The sequence below is a fragment of the Cyprinus carpio genome, chromosome A5 (genome assembly GCF_018340385.1).
Source record: "Cyprinus carpio isolate SPL01 chromosome A5, ASM1834038v1, whole genome shotgun sequence".
Taxonomy (NCBI): Eukaryota; Metazoa; Chordata; class Actinopteri; order Cypriniformes; family Cyprinidae; genus Cyprinus; species Cyprinus carpio.
The window spans coordinates 4,317,801-4,333,675 of NC_056576.1; the positions used below are offsets into that span (position 1 = coordinate 4,317,801).

The 15,875-nt window shown below is 35.7% G+C and overlaps 2 protein-coding genes across 2 annotated transcripts in view; one reads left to right on the forward strand and one right to left on the reverse strand.

Annotated features, from left to right (window-relative positions):
• The first annotated feature begins 263 nt into the window (after positions 1-263).
• Positions 264-9,450, forward strand: LOC109080031 (4-hydroxyphenylpyruvate dioxygenase). Its single transcript, XM_042757279.1, has 14 exons — positions 264-382; positions 548-574; positions 681-743; positions 2,407-2,511; positions 2,653-2,695; positions 3,287-3,369; positions 4,564-4,653; positions 4,749-4,855; positions 5,015-5,092; positions 5,183-5,345; positions 6,827-6,898; positions 6,997-7,119; positions 7,223-7,339; positions 9,208-9,450. Exons 1-14 carry the CDS (start codon positions 380-382, stop codon positions 9,325-9,327), a joined length of 1,194 nt encoding a protein of 397 aa, XP_042613213.1. The 5' UTR covers positions 264-379; the 3' UTR covers positions 9,328-9,450.
• Positions 9,451-10,919: 1,469 nt separating this feature from the next.
• LOC109080030 (E3 ubiquitin-protein ligase RNF43-like) overlaps positions 10,920-15,875 on the reverse strand; it is a 36,077-nt gene continuing 31,121 nt past the window's right edge. Inside the window, exons 8-9 of the mRNA XM_042757244.1 lie at positions 14,063-15,628; positions 10,920-13,848 (exon numbers count right to left, since the gene is read on the reverse strand). Coding sequence (XP_042613178.1) covers positions 13,823-13,848; positions 14,063-15,628 — 1,592 coding nt within the window. The 3' untranslated portion in view covers positions 10,920-13,822. The remainder of the gene's footprint in view (positions 13,849-14,062; positions 15,629-15,875) is intronic.

The following is a 15,875-nucleotide window of genomic DNA, read 5'->3' on the forward strand; positions in this document are numbered from 1 at the left end:
ACCACAGAATGTTAGTCATTGTGAATTGTGAGTGAAAATCAAAGTATTGCCAAGCAAGCTTTGACTATAAAAATTACTCAAACTTTTACTGTTCAAGCGTATTTTCTTTGTTAAATTTACTGAACTTAGGCAAGTAGATTTTAATTTTAAAAATACAGTTTGTACAGTAGAAAAACCATTACACCTATGGAGAATCCAATATGTGTGTGTGTGTGTGTGTGAGTGTGAGAGAGAGAGAGAGAGAGAGAGAGAGGGGGTGTGTGTGCAGATGCTCTTTTGGCTGGACGAGACTGAAGGTGTATAAAAGGTGGGCCGCATAAAACAGTCCGTGTGTGTGTGTGAAGCTCTTCTGACCATCAGACCCACCGACAGCATCAACATGGTGAGTCCAAGATCTTCATTCATTCAGGGTAAAATTATGATGCAGAAATGTGTTATATAGTTATATCAGCATTTGAATCAAGTTCTCAGGGTGTGCATATTGCCTGTTTCTTGTTTAAAGTTAATCTGGAGAGAATACATGTTGTGATCTCTGTTTTCTCTTTAGACTACCTACACTGACAAAGGAGAGAAGGTAGCATGACTTTATGATTTTAAAGTATAAAAAATGAAATAAAAAAGGCAGTTATCTTATGTCAGTATAAAAATCGATTGTGTTTCATTTTATTTTTCGGTTGCAGCCAGAGAGGGGGAAATTTTTACATTTCCACCATGTGAAATTCTGGGTGGGAAACGCCAAACAGGTGAGTTTACTGTGATTAAAAACAGCAGCATGACTGGATTGTGTTGGTTTGGAATTAAAGCATGATCATTTTGCACTTTATTACACTACAACATTTTCAGGAATGATCGTTTTGCATTGGAAAACTTAATAAAGATGGTTATATGAGAGTCTCTGGTATTGGCACTGAATATAAACTTAGTGGCACAGTTTAAATGTAATAAAGTGGCTTGATGTGAAATTAAAGTATAATAGGCCACTAATATTGTATGAACTGTAGGTTCGGAGAAGATCAGAGAAGCTTCCAGAGATATTGAAATAATGCGGATGACGAAGGTTTCTCTGAAGATGAAATCAATAATGTGATCCTAATCTAACAGTGAAGCAATAGTTCATCTCGATAGAAACAGGTTTACATATTAACACGGTCAACACTGTGTGGTCATTCTGTACCGCTAATAGTATATTTTGTCTTGTTAGGTTTAGGGTTGGAAAATCTGGTGTAGAAACAATTTGCTCTCTGAAAATGTGAATAAATTATATAAATAATTACAAAGAAATTGTTAGGTTTAGGGTTGGAAAATCTGGTGTAAGCAGAAAGAACGGAATGCTTCTGTAAACACATACAATATATATAATATATATAGCAGAAAGATTAGAAATAACAGTATTTCTATAAAATAACTAGTATTTTCTGTACAATATTTAATTTATTTCAAAATATATATATAAATAGCCAAAAATGTTCAACAAGTTTGAAAATATATTTAAGCATATACATTTATTTTCACAAGCATTAAAAAATATATTTTGCCCTCCATATATTGCAATTCAAGAAAATGCATTCACATCAGGGATATTATATAGTTATAGTTATTATAGTTCTGTTCCTTGAAATAAAATAGAAAATTAACTGAAATAAAATAAAAACCAAAAATGTAAACTTGTTTTATTTCAGCTAGTTTCCAATGCAACACTTCTCATTTTCATGTAGTTTAACTTGATGTACTAAAATAACTGAAATAAAAATAATTAGACATTAAAAAACAAAAAGTAAAAAAAAAAAACTTTAACTAAAAAGAACATTTCCACTTAAAAAGAGAATTTTAATCTCTCTTGAGAGATTTTTCCTGGTTAAATAAAGGTCAAATAAAAATAAAAACATGAAAGTATAAAATATAAAAATGAAATAAAATTCAAAATATTAAAAAAAAAAAACTATAATATCTCAGTGATACTAAAATAACACTGAATATGCCTCCTTTGAAGAAAAACTTTGTGGTGAACATACAGTATAACACATAAGTGTAGAATACTGTAAGATTGGAAATGTATATTCTTGCCACCATTTTGGTATTTGAAGGTTGAAACTTATACATAATAAATATATAAACAAAACATTTATTTTCAATTTTACTGTTTACAGCATATATTTTTTATTTTCAATTTTACTGTTTACAGCATATATTTATTTTTTTGATGTATGGGATAATCTTTAAAAACAACTTTAAATATATTTTTTACAGTGTTGTTTTCAGTTTTTTTTTCTTCCCCAGAACAAATTCATGTTATGTATTTAATAGCCGTCTGAGGATTTTAAATTCTTTTGTTCTGCACCTCCTAAAAAAGCTTAAGAAGCAGTTCTGTCCTTACAGTGGACTTCTGCTCATGTTGTTGTTCACTAGGCTGCGGTGTTTTACTGTGATAAGTTTGGTTTCGAGCCGCTGGCGTATAAAGGTCTGGAGACGGGCAGCAGAGAGCTCGTGTCTCATGCCATCAGACAGGACAAGGTGTGTATCAATATACATTATACACATATCCTAAAATGACTGGAAATGAACCACCGTCTTCAGAAAACTGCTTTAAAATCCAAACTGCACATTGATTTCAGAAGCAGCTCACAGAGTCAAACGTATCTGTTCTTTTCTCAGATAATCTTCATCTTTGAGTCCGCTCTGAACCCTGCGAATGAGGGTATGAACCATTTCAGTTATTCTCACACATTCTGCTGTGAAGACAGCCCAGCTCACGTGATCTTAATGCGTTACTAACCTTAATGCACTATATTTTGCATTAAGAAAATGAAGGTTATTTCTATTTTTTGTTTAATTTTTAACAGTAATGAGGATTTAAGGGTTAAAATGGCTTTAACTGTCATGAAAAAAAATCACTGCAAAAAATGTTGCATTATAACGTTATTTCCATGACAATAAATCACATTTTAGTTTCTTTTTTCTTTCTTTTGTTTTTTTTTATTTTTATTTTTTGAACAGTAATGAGAATTTGAAAGTTAAATGGAATTATTACCATGACAATTGATAATTTTTTTTTATTTTTTTTTTTTTTTTTTTTTTTTGTTTTTTTGTTTTTGTATTGATGTATTTGTGGTTTGAGGTTTATTTTGGGTTTATAGTTTGATTATTAGAGTGTTAAAGTGAAACAAAAACACAAAACAAATTAAAATAAGATGATGAAATATTCTGTTAACCCAAGGTTAAAATTACCATGGTTCAAAAAAAAAAAAAAAAAATCAAGAAAGATGAAAAGTGCTCACTCTCTCCACAGAATTAGGCGAGCATCTCATGAAACATGGAGATGGAGTGAAAGATGTGGCATTTCAAGTAGAGGACTGTGACTTTTTAGTTAAGGTAAATCAGTTTTATAATGTCTATTATTATGCAGTTGTTGTACAGTGTTGTTTCAGAGAGTAGCATGCTACATTACTGACACATGATAGCGAGGGCGTCTGTCATCTCGGAATAAGGTTGTTTTGCAATATGACATTAATTCCATGACAGTTGATTATAATTTAATAATGAGAATTTGAGGCTTAAAATCAGTTTAACTGCCATGAAAAGAATATCACAGTGGAGAAAAAAAGAAAAAAAAAAACTTTTAAAATAAGCATTATTTTCATGATAATTATTCACATTTTAAGGTTAACGGCATTTTTTCTGTTCTTTTTCTTTTTATTATTGTATTTTTTGCATTACCTTAATGATAATTAGGGTTTACCAGGCATGAAAAGAATATCACAAGGTACAAAAACTAAAAAAACATGGAATAATTTTTTTTTTTCCTTACAGAAAGCATTTGCACTTTATAAAAAAGACATTATTTTCATGACAATTAATCAAATTTTATGCTTAACAGCAGGGTATTTTTTTTTTTTTTTTTTTTTTTTTTTGCATTTCAGCAATGAAAATTTGAGGGTTAATATGACTGTCATTAAAAGAACATTGTAATGCAAAAAAAAAAAATAATAAATAAAATTAAAAAAAAAAAAACTGAAAATTTGAGAGTTAAAATTGGTTTAACCGTCATTAAAAGAACATTAGATCCTTGAATAATGCATACTATTGCACTTTTAAAATGATTATTTTGTTGTTTGTATTTTGCTTATAGTAAGAAATGATTGTTTGAGTTTAAAAATCACTGTCTTTTTTTTTAATTATAGTAAGAATATTTTTATAATTAATATGTTTATGAATTTTTGTGGGTTAATATATATAAAATCCCTTCTCCGTACATAATGCATACTATTGCACATTTTAAAATTAATATTATTTTTTAGGAGTTGTTTTTTTTTTAATTAATTTTTTTTTATGGATGCAGGAATTTTTTTATAAATTAGAGTAATAAAAATTTGAGGGTAAAATGGGTTTAACTGAAAAAAAAAGCTGAATGTTTGATATGGGTGATAGGCTTTTTAAATAGGCAGTACAGTGTTTTCTGCACAGTATACAGTTAGCAGTCAATTAGTACACACAGAAAATGACTGCACAGAATGAACTGATTTGCCTTAAAATGACTTTGAAATAAAAATGCATTTGTGTTCGCAGAAAGCCAAAGAGAGAGGAGCGGTGATCGTCAAAGAGCCGTGGATCGAGCAGGATTCGGGCGGCAAAGTCAAATACGCCGTAATTCAGACGGTAAGTCAGCAAGTGTTTCACACAGACACACACACACTGTACTCTACACGTACTTTAAAAGCTTGAGCTTGAGCTGGAGATGCAATGCTTTACAGTACGGAGACACGACACACACGTTCGTGGAGTACATGGGGCCGTATAAAGGTCTGTTTCTGCCAGGATACAAAGAGCCGCTGTTCAGAGACCCTCTGTTAGCAAAACTGTGAGTCATTTTACTGAGATATTCACTCAAATGACTGAAGTGCATCTGAAGTCTTAGCTCCTATAGAAACTCTATCCAAACATGCATTTCAGAACATAATATGTTTCAGCTTTCAAAAGCATCAAACTTCTCACAAGTGGTTTTCTTTCTCTTGCGAAGGCCGCCGGGACATTTAAACTTCATCGATCACATTGTGGGAAACCAGCCAGATGATAAAATGGTGCCAGTTTCTGACTGGTGAGGGTCACACGTCCAACAAACAAATCAATAAGACAAATTCGAGGAAATGTCACTGGCAAATAACGCTATCTGTCTTTTTTTCTGCAGGTATCAGAAGTGTCTGATGTTCCACAGGTTCTGGTCCATCGATGATAAGCAGATCCACACCGAATACAGCGCTCTCAGGTCCATCGTAGTCACCAATTATGAGGAAACCATCAAGATGCCCATTAATGAACCAGCCATGGGGAAGAAGAAATCACAAATCCAGGTTCCTCCAGCAGATACAGAACTTCTTGCAGATATTTCAAGATTGATTGAATGATTGATAGAAAGTGAATTCTTTAAGGCTGTGATTCTCAAACTTTCAAACCCCTCCGTAAAATATTCACTTCAAGTCCCCTTGAGATTTTAAAATGATATTTCCAAAATTTAAGAAATATGTTAAACTGCATGTTCACGGTTCTCTTATGTTATTTAATGGCAAAATGACATACAGATAAACACATCAAATACTGAATCCTTTGTTCAGTAAATGTTTTATTTTGATCATTTTATTTTAAAATTATTTTTTATAGATATATAGGGCTGCACGACTTGGTCAATAATAAAATTGCAATTATTTAAATTAATTAATTATTATAAGCGGTGTTATAACACTGATATACTATTATAGTTTTTATTTATATTTTGAATCAGGTTTTATAATTTCCATTTTTATTTTATTTAAAGTTTTTCTGCAGGTATCAGAAGTGTCTGATGTAATTTTTGTCATTTTTAGTAGTTTTAAAAATATTTCTGTATAGATTATATTTTTATTTTAGTTTTAGTTATATTTTTAGATATTTTAGCATCAAGTTGAACTAAATTAAAATTAAAAATGTTGCCCTGGAAATTAGCTGATTTAAATAATAATAATAATAATTTTATTTCAGTTAACACCTATTTTATTTGGTTTGGTTATTTGGTTTTAGTTTTAGTTAATTATAATAACCCAGATTATAAATTGTAACTATAAAAATGAAGACAAATATATTAGGCTAATGTTGTAAATTACAGTTGCACTATAAAACAAAAAAATAATATTTTAATAATTATAAAACAAATGATATCACGCTACTGATATTCTTCACTTACAATGTTGTTTTTATGAAATGCTGAAAACGTCCATCCAAAGAAATGTCGGAAATTATGTGAAAGTGTAAATGAAGTGAAGCAAAACAACATTAAAGTTAAATTAATTATTAGCTTTTACATCCCAGTTAAATTAACTATTAGCTTTTCATCAACTTATAAACCCCCCAGTGGTTTGTAAAACCCCTATTTGTGCCATTTTTGGGATGGTAAAACTTATATGGAGACAGTTTTTGGGGAAAATCTCGTTGTAAACAGTGTAATAAATACCACTTATTAAAATGAGATTATCTTTGTTAATCCCACACTGGATAAGTGCAACAATAATCACCAGATGAGTAACGTTACATACACTCTAAAAAATGCTGGGTTGTTTCAACCCAACTTTAAGTCAAAGATGGAGTAACCCAGCTGTTGGGTTCAACTTTCTGATTAAATTTTTAACCCAAAAGTTGGTTTGGTCCATATTTGAGACAAAGTTGGGTTGAAACAACCCAGCATTTTTTTAAGAGTGTAATTACCACAGATAAGGTACACACTTCACCTTTGACTAAAGCATTTGAAACCTGTAATAAACATCCATCATACCTCTATAATTTTCTCTTGTTGTTTGTACAGGAGTATATCGACTATAACGGAGGACCCGGAGTGCAGCACATCGCACTCAACACCTCCAACATCATCCAAGCGGTACGTTCATAACTCATAACTCCTCTCAATATGATTCACTCCTGTTACACCAAAATAAAGTAAAATATAAAACCTAAAACTCTTTCCTGATGGATCAGATCGTGAACCTCCGAGCTCGAGGGATGGAGTTCCTGTCCGCACCCGATAGCTACTACGACAGCCTACGGCAGAAACTCAAGACGGCCAAGATCAAGGTGAAGGAGGACCTCAAAACACTGCAGGTCAGAGAAACTCTTATGACAGTGGATTCTATTAAACAAATGGAATCATTTCAATGTTTTTCCAAATGCATTTTGAAATCTTTTGTTCTTTTTTCCAATGCAGGAGTTAAAAATCTTAGTAGACTATGACGATAAAGGTTACCTGCTACAGATCTTCACCAAACCCGTGCAGGACAGACCGACGCTCTTCCTGGAGGTCATCCAGAGGAACAACCACTTTGTGAGTCTGTGTTTCACCTCATTCATCAAGGCTTCAATATGGAAGCCCATTTCCACCACTGAATTAAAAAAAAAAAGAAAAAAGGTAACTTGACTCTCAGAATTGCGTGATATAAACACTTGTTTGCTAGAAATAAAGTCAGAATTGCAAGATATAAACTCACAATACTGGAAGCCCGTTTCCGCCACTGAATAAAATAAAACAAGGTAATTGTGACTATTTATCTGGCAATTCTGACTTTTTTCCCCTCATAATTGTGAGTTCATATCTTGCAATTGTAAGAAAATAACCTCTTTTTTTCTCTCAGGATTTGACTTCATAACTCGCAATTCTGAGAAAACAAAAATGAGAATTGTGAGATAAAAAAGTAGAAATTATCCTGTTTTTATTCAGAATTGTTTATATCTTTCAATTCTGACTTCTTAGCACGCAATTACGAGTTTTTATCTCAATTCTGAAAAAAGTCAGAATTGCGATATGTAAAGTTGTAATTGCAAAAAAGAAAAAAATCTGAATTTTGAGATAAAAAGTCGCAATTACCTTTTTCCATTTTCATTCAGTGGCAGAAACAAGCTTCCATACTTTAATGTCCTGAGATTAACATGTGTTTACCTTTATTCATATAAAACAAAACAAACAGCACGCAAACAAGGAACAGATACTGTCAGCATTGCTTGCAAATATCCATGTGACATACCAATACCATACAAAAATATTTGGCAATTGCTTTTATCCAAAGCTTTTTACAAATGAGGGGTATTTCTTCATAAGGAGACAATAGCATGAGAAGTGCATAAATGCAAAGTTTCAAAGATGGTCTAGGCTAGAACAGGGAGGGAAATGAAAATTGTCAATGCATAAAACGTAGTTATTTATTTACCTTTATTAACAGGATTCAGTTCTCTAATAAATCTCAAAATGGATGAGTCTTAGATGTTTCTTGAATGTTTTAAGGGTTGGGAAGATCATTCCACCAGCCAGGAACAGTGAATGTGAATGGTCTGGAAATCACATTAAACCATTATGAAACCATAACACATGTGTTTGTGGTGTTTTTCTGCTGATTGAGGAAGAATACAAGACTTCTTCACCTTACAAATGGTTGTCGAAAGCAAAAGTGCTACAAAATGCATCATATTTTGTGAGAAAGTGTGACGAACTAGAGCAAAACAGACAGTATTTTTGGAGTCAGCAGCACAAAATTAGTAAGAAATGAGTATTGGGTTTCATTCAGTGAATCTGATGCAGGACAGTGTAATGAATGATGGGTATAGATTACAAAAACTGAATGGTGTCAAGCCATTAGATGAATTCTATGAGCTCAAATGTATAGTCTGTATGGAGGTACAGTAAATCCAGATACAGTATTGAGTTAGAGTCTGAGCTTTGAGAAAACATGTTTGGACAGGCTTATAGTTTTATTAGGGGCTTTTTAAGCTTGTGAAGTGAAGGAAATGCCTAAAGATAAGACATTTCTCTCTCAATCACACTAAAGGGGGCTTTACTCTCTTCTGTGGTGCTTAAAACGTCAAGCAGAGCTAATGAAAATGAACCCAATGACACTAACAGATCAAACCCAAAGACTGGTTTGTTGTTAAAGGATCATGAAACTCTGAAACACAGAGAGATGTTAGTAGATATATACAGGTTGCACATTGCATATACTCATGTTTATTACTAAGGGGAACTTTTTCTGTGGCATTTAATTCTTACGGTTTGAAAAGCATAGTTGTGAGTTAAATTGTAAAAAAAAAAAAGATATTTCGAAGTTGATTACTGGAGCGTTTTACAAGAAAATATTTCAGATTTTCTACTTCAAAATGTCACATTTACTTCAACATTACCTGCCATGTCTTATTATCCACTAGGGTTTTGGAGCTGGAAACTTCAAATCTCTGTTCGAAGCCATTGAGAAGGACCAGGACGCCAGAGGAAACCTCACGGTTCTCACACCGGAGAGCCAGGGCGTCCCAAAGGCCTTTTACTAACACACACAGCTGCGGAAAGGTGATTTACTCAAGCCTCGTGCTGGAGTGAAATAATAATATGACATCATCAATTAACCCTGAACGTCCACGGCAACAATAAAGACATTTAATATAAGAACTGTATAATGTATCTGTATCATTTTATTTTTTTGTTCATCCACTACATTCACTTTCAGAGTCAAATGGGTTTGAAAAAACTTTGCAAAATATTTTTCTGAAGAAAATTTGAGTGGTTCTTGCCTGTGCCAAGGTGGCCTGGTTTAATATTTTGGTCTCATTTACACCAGGGCTGGGCAACTTTGGTCCTGGAAGGCCACTGTCCTGCAGACTTTTGCTCAAACCGTAATCAAACACACCTGAACAAGCTAATCAATTGCCTTTTCCAAATACCCACACTTGCAGTCTTTGCACTTGATCACTTGACTACTTCTATGACGTGTTTCCTGTATTTGGCCCGAATGTGCAAGTGAGGTTAAGTGAGGTAAAAACGCATTTAATTTTTATTTTCAATACTTAATAAACTTTTAAATGTCTGTTCAGTAGTCCCTATAACAGATGACAAAATTTAATTTCCTGTGCTTCTAATTAAGTGATAAAAAGCAATTTCAAATGATGTACAAAATAAATATAGGCTACTCACCTTTGCACCAATAAAACATGTAGCACTTTGTATTACTACCAAATGATATGTAATATCTAATTATTATTAATATTTAACTTACATTGGAAAGGTTTCCGTGACCTCTCGCGATCTTGGCAAAAAGTCTCGCGATTTATTTCCACAACATGCTGCATGATGGGATACACTAAGCCTTGAATCTCCGGAGCGGTATTTGAGATGGTTTGGATTTAGTGTGCATTAAAAGGTTAGTTCACCCAAAAATGAAAATTAGGCTGCGTTTTACTCACCTCCGTGGCATCCTAGGTGTATATGACTTTCTTCTTTCAGATGAATCCAGTCGGAGTTATATTAAAAATTGTCTTTGATCTTTCAAGCTGTATCATTGCAGTCAGCGGGTGTTGCATTGCTTCAGTCCAAAAGAAGTGAAATAAAAAGCGCCCTTCCATAAAAACAAAAAAAAACAAACAAAAAAAAAACAAACAAAAAAACAAAAACAAAGCGTCTCACAAGGCTCCGGGGGGTGAACAAAGGCCTCCTGTAGTGAATCGATGCATTTTTGTAAGAAAAATATCCATATTTAAAACGTAATAATCACTTGAATCTACAGTAGCTTGCACTCACTGTTGTAAACTAAGTAGTTCTGGGGAATTACGTATGGTCACCCTTTTTTTATCATACATGCCTTTTTTATAATTTTATAATATAATCACTTTTCAAAAGTTGCTAAAATTGGCAAATAAATTTTACAAATAGCTAAATTTGTTGCTAGGTGCTTTTTTTTTTTTTAAATGCAAGGATAGTCTAAAATGTTACTAAATCTAGAAACAAAATTGCCAAGTTTGCAACACTGTGTGCATGTACACACACACACACACACACACACACACACACACACACACACACACACACACACACACACACACATAATTATATATTAAATAAAATAAAATGAACACCACAATCTCTGTATTTTTATTTCAAAATAATTTATTTGTATATAATCGGAATGATGCCAGGTTTATACATCTATGATGGCAGCTGTACTTTTCATAAAGAATATCATTCCAAAAGTGAGAAAATAACATTTTTACAAATTTTCTCAGACCTGGACAAAAATGGATAAATATATTAGTAAATAAATATATTAGTGACATTAACATATTGAAATGTTCTATTATATATAAAATACAACATTTTATCTTATAACTGTTTTTTCTTTCTTTCTTTTCTTTTTTTTTTTTTTTACACAAAATATTAAACATATACTGGCATATCCCTTGATTTCTGAAGGGATTTAGCTCTATTTAAAAAAGGCAGTTTTAATCGATTCTCTGTGGAAAAGAGAGCATATGAACAATACAGACATAACTGACGATCAACAACGGTAGAGAAAATAAAATCATCCTCACTGACATTTCATTGATTGACATAGAACTGGTAGCTACATAGTGCTTCAATTGTTTTGCTTTGCGTTCCTTTCTTGAATCACATTCAGACTTTTTTCCCAAGGCAAAGTGCTGTTTGCATCCTTTCTAGATAAAGCCAAGAGTTTTATGCATTCTGAATGAGATGGATGCCAACATGGAAGTGCAAAGTGCAAATCTTCCATAATCTGTGGTAGTTGGTGGCAATAGCTGCGTTTACGTACTATCTTAAGTTAAAAGAAAATCATGAGGACTTAATTACTAAAATGACTTACAAAATTCACTGCAACTTAATGAAAATATTGGATAATTCTTATCTTTGGTTTATGAAAAAGTGAACAAAAAACAGTCTAGATGCATCCAAGTATCTGAACTGAACAGGGTTCCCACAGAAAGTATTGGAAATATAAGGTCATTTGATTAAAAAAAGGTTCTAGGCCTGGAAAAGCTATGGAAAACAACAACATTTCTATAGTCTGAATAATTTTTTGCTATTATGTACAGCTCTAAAATGTTTAAGAGATTTTAAAAATCTTTCCAATAATCAAAAACAACTGGAAAAGTCATTGGTGTGGGAACCCTATATGAGGAAACCCTATACTGGGATTTACTATATTGTATTATGCATATTTTCATTTTGGATTCAGCCTCATTTTGACGCAAATCAACATGCCAAAAAGACTCACGGGGGTATGTGTGGTTCAAAGGATCAAGACCTTTGACCAATTTGACCATTTACTGACAAAAAAAAAACAAAAAACATTCAGGTGTTTGTCATGGCAAGATTTCCAGTGTTTCCTTTTCTTTACTTAAAGGCATGTTTCGGGTTCAAAACTGCATCTGATATTTTTCCCGACTTAAGGAAGCTTGTCACGTTTTTGCTTGTTTTGAACCCAGACCATTCCTTTAACGGTTGGCTTTTACAATATATGATAACAGAGATTTCTGGGTAACAGAGTAAAGATAACTATGCTTGCAGGCAATACGTATTGAGTCAGCTCAAGTTATGCGAGTTGGCTGGTATTGCCATAAACAAGACAGCAGGCTACATAAACGTATGTATAAACTTCATGAAGTGTTCATTTCATGGGATACAGAGGCACTTTTGGTAAGCTTGTATGCTGGTTGATTTCTATGAAATGTTGTGTCCCTTTAAGGGAATATGAAAGTCACAGAGGTGAAAGCAAAGCATTCTGGGAAATGTAGTCCTTCTCAGCCTGAACAAAATAATGAAACAAAACAAAGCAAAAATCTTCACAACTTTCCCCAAATATATTCAGTCAATTCATTCAGTTTTGCCAAGCAAAATTAATAAATGAAGACAAACATTTGTAAATAACAGCTGCCATTTTTGAATTAACAAAACTGAGACCTGAAACCTCATGGAAATGCTCCTTTCCAAGGACAGATGATATAAAGCTCCTCTGAGTTAATATCTGTCAGGGGTAACGAGAGGCCAGCGCACAAGTACCTTTGAAGTACCGTCTCGCTAACAGGACTTTTCTGATTGGTTATCTGAGGTAGTGCTGGAAAACCAGGCCAGATGCTTGAACGAAGCCCAACACATAGTTAAGGAGCTAGAAATAAAAAGGAAGAGGCAGGTAGCACCGCAATGACTAGATAGTTAAAAATTAGCCAGTAGGCACGGTGATCTAATGAAAGCTACTTTATGCAAGTACGCAAACACAGGAGTAAATGCACAGCCGATGCATTGCAAGCTCTCAGTTTCGTTGTACATGCTAAGTATCTCAGTCTTCAAGGTATAATGATACCGCCATGATAGTAGATAACCTGAAGGAGAAACATGACTGTAGAACAAGACAGATTACGCTAATGTTGTGTTATGAATTGGTTGTGACATTTCAGAACACAACAACTAAGCTTTTGTAGATAGAAGTGTCTACGTACATGCATAGAGTACATACGCCAAGTCTAAATCTCAAAGAACATGTTTAAACTTTAAGCACTTTCATGAAGATCAAGGAATTGTTTACGAGAGAAGATACTAACTTAATTCTGTTTTAATCCAAAGGAAAGGAAGAAACCAAGATTGAGCACATACTCATTTCATGTGCATCTTCCAGATCCTCTGATAACTGTCTGAATTAATACCACTTGTTTTTCTACCAAAAGTTGCTTTTGGACCGTATTGGGTGAAGTATCGAGAATGACTTGTTCTGGACATTAGAAAGATGATAGCAACATTGAGTTACTACTGAAGAGTACTTTGGAAAACCCATCTAATCATCAATGACTGCTGAACTCTTTGTAAGAATGAAATTCTGAAGTCTGGAGATTCTGGTTCATGCAGTTTGATATTGCAGAAGATGTTTGGAATTATCCGGAAGACTCAAAATATGAGTGAAAGAGACAGCGAGAGATCGCCGAACAGTTTTGTCCATTTCGGCTCTTGTGTAGCAGCGTGAGGAGTTTTCGATGAAGAGTTTGCTCAAACACCAGACTCTTCCTCTGACCCTGTGGAGAGAATGTAGAACTCATTAAATTTAATAATTAATTCAAACTGAAAACCAGCAGTGCACATTGCAGAAAATTAGCCCCGTGACTAACAAAAGTTTATGATTCTTACATATTTTGCTTATCAAGATAATCTTACTTATCTACATGTTAGGCTATACTTCAGGGGTGGCCAACGTTGGTCCAGGAGAGCACTTCAGTCAGACATACTCACCCTGACTATTGTGTAGAGTTTGGCAGTACAGACAGTCTGTGGAAAGCTCGTCTCCTGGGCCATGATAGGCCCTACACAGGTGTCTGTCCATTCCAGAAGTGGGTCCCAGGGGCTGAGGCTCAGATTGGGCCTGCTGCACCTGCTTCTGCCACACCACATGTGCCCCGCTACAGCACGGCCAGTCGGTCATACCCGTTGAGTCCAAGATTAGGGGCACTGGCAGCAGTGTGGGGGCCATGTCTGGCGGAGGTGTGCAGCAGTAGCTTCCCGCTCCCTGTCCGTAATGGATATGAATGCTACAATCATCCTGAAGGTCCAAGTTCTGATGGAAATGAACAACCGGCGAAGGTGCTTCCAATGGACAGCCGGCTGCTTTCCGACTGGTTGTCCACCCTGGGCCTTTGTGGCAACAGCGTGGGGACGGAGAGGTTAAAGGAGGGGAGGGAAGGAACACTGAGGCACCTGAGGTGGAAACGGGGTCCAGGTCTCTATCCTCAACCCTCCTTGAACTGAGGTCTGTTTTGGGGCAGTGGCAAGACTGGTTTTGTACCTGACACCTAGTGGAGTCTTTGTCTTTAGTTACGAGACAAGGCCCGCTTGCTGTCGCAGCTGAGGAAATGGCCTCTTGATCCTCGTCACAGCCTCGGCCGGGCCCTTGACTAAGTTCCCCGTCCTCGTAATAGTGGTGTCTATGCCTATGATAGTGAACATGACTGAACACAGCCACCTGCTGCTGCTGTTCTTCCGGGCAAATGGCAGCGGCATCACCGCCGCTTCCACCCCCAGTTCGGTTCACTACCGAGTCCAGGGAACGAGGCCTTTGTGTGGCCTCCATGCTCCCTCTGCGTGGAGCTTTGCCCGGTCCGCAATAGACAAATGGATCGTAATCGCTGCTGAGTGAGCTGCGAAAAGTAGACCAGCTGCCATAGACACCCTGCAGGCTGATGTCTGTACAGTTCAATACAGAGTCACTGGACGAGCCGTGGCACGATCCCGAGCTGGAATCGCTAGCTGGTCCGTCTGCAAGGTAACCACTCCGCTCCGTATGGTAACTCCCTCCCGAGCAGCTTCCGTCATCTTGGTGACTGTGCGAGCCTCCCCCACGTGGCAGGTGATGATGCGTTGCATGGTTTGCAGATGATGGCACATGATGCATCCGAGAACCTGAGGCATTCCGCAAAGGTCCTCCGGGGTACCGGTGACACGACCTTCTGGGGGCCGCATAGTGATGCCCCCCAGTCCGACACCCGCGCCCACCTGTCCTCTGCGGACGTCCATGATGGGCATCTGGAGCCAAGTGATATGCACAGCTAGCACCCAACGGTCCGCTGGGAATGCAACGGAGAGTCCGTGGATGAAGAGGGGGTGAGTTGCCATAGTGGTCCAATTGGGGTAAAGGTCCAGATGGGTTACGGGGGTAATAATGGCGAAGGGAAAAGGGAACAGGGTGCTGGGGATAAGGGTGTTGGTTCGAATAGTTATGGGGAAGGAGGAAGGCTTGACTGTGCTCTGGTGGAGGGGGTGGCATTCGACTCCTTTGGGGCAGACGGGATGCCAGATCTGAACCTGATGGAGGATAGATGGTGAATTTAATTTGAAAACATTGCTATTAAAAATTGCTACTAAATATCAAGAACTAGAGCTGCATTGCTCAGGTTATGCTCAGGCTTTGGTTCTTAGGAAATTAAATCCTGCTTCAGGTCTTAATAAACCTATATGTCCTTCTTTCTTTGATCATCAAAAGCAGGGGTGCCCAAACTTGGTCCTGGAGGGCTGGTGTCCTGCAGAGTTTAGCTCCAACTTGCCTCAACAC

Bases quoted from the DNA above. Each gene is read 5' to 3' on its own strand.
- LOC109080031 (XM_042757279.1), top strand. The intron at 5,346-6,826 runs GTTCCTCCAGCA...TTGTTTGTACAG, and splicing joins AGAAGAAATCACAAATCCAG to GAGTATATCGACTATAACGG. The intron at 7,340-9,207 runs GTGAGTCTGTGT...ATTATCCACTAG, and splicing joins TCCAGAGGAACAACCACTTT to GGTTTTGGAGCTGGAAACTT.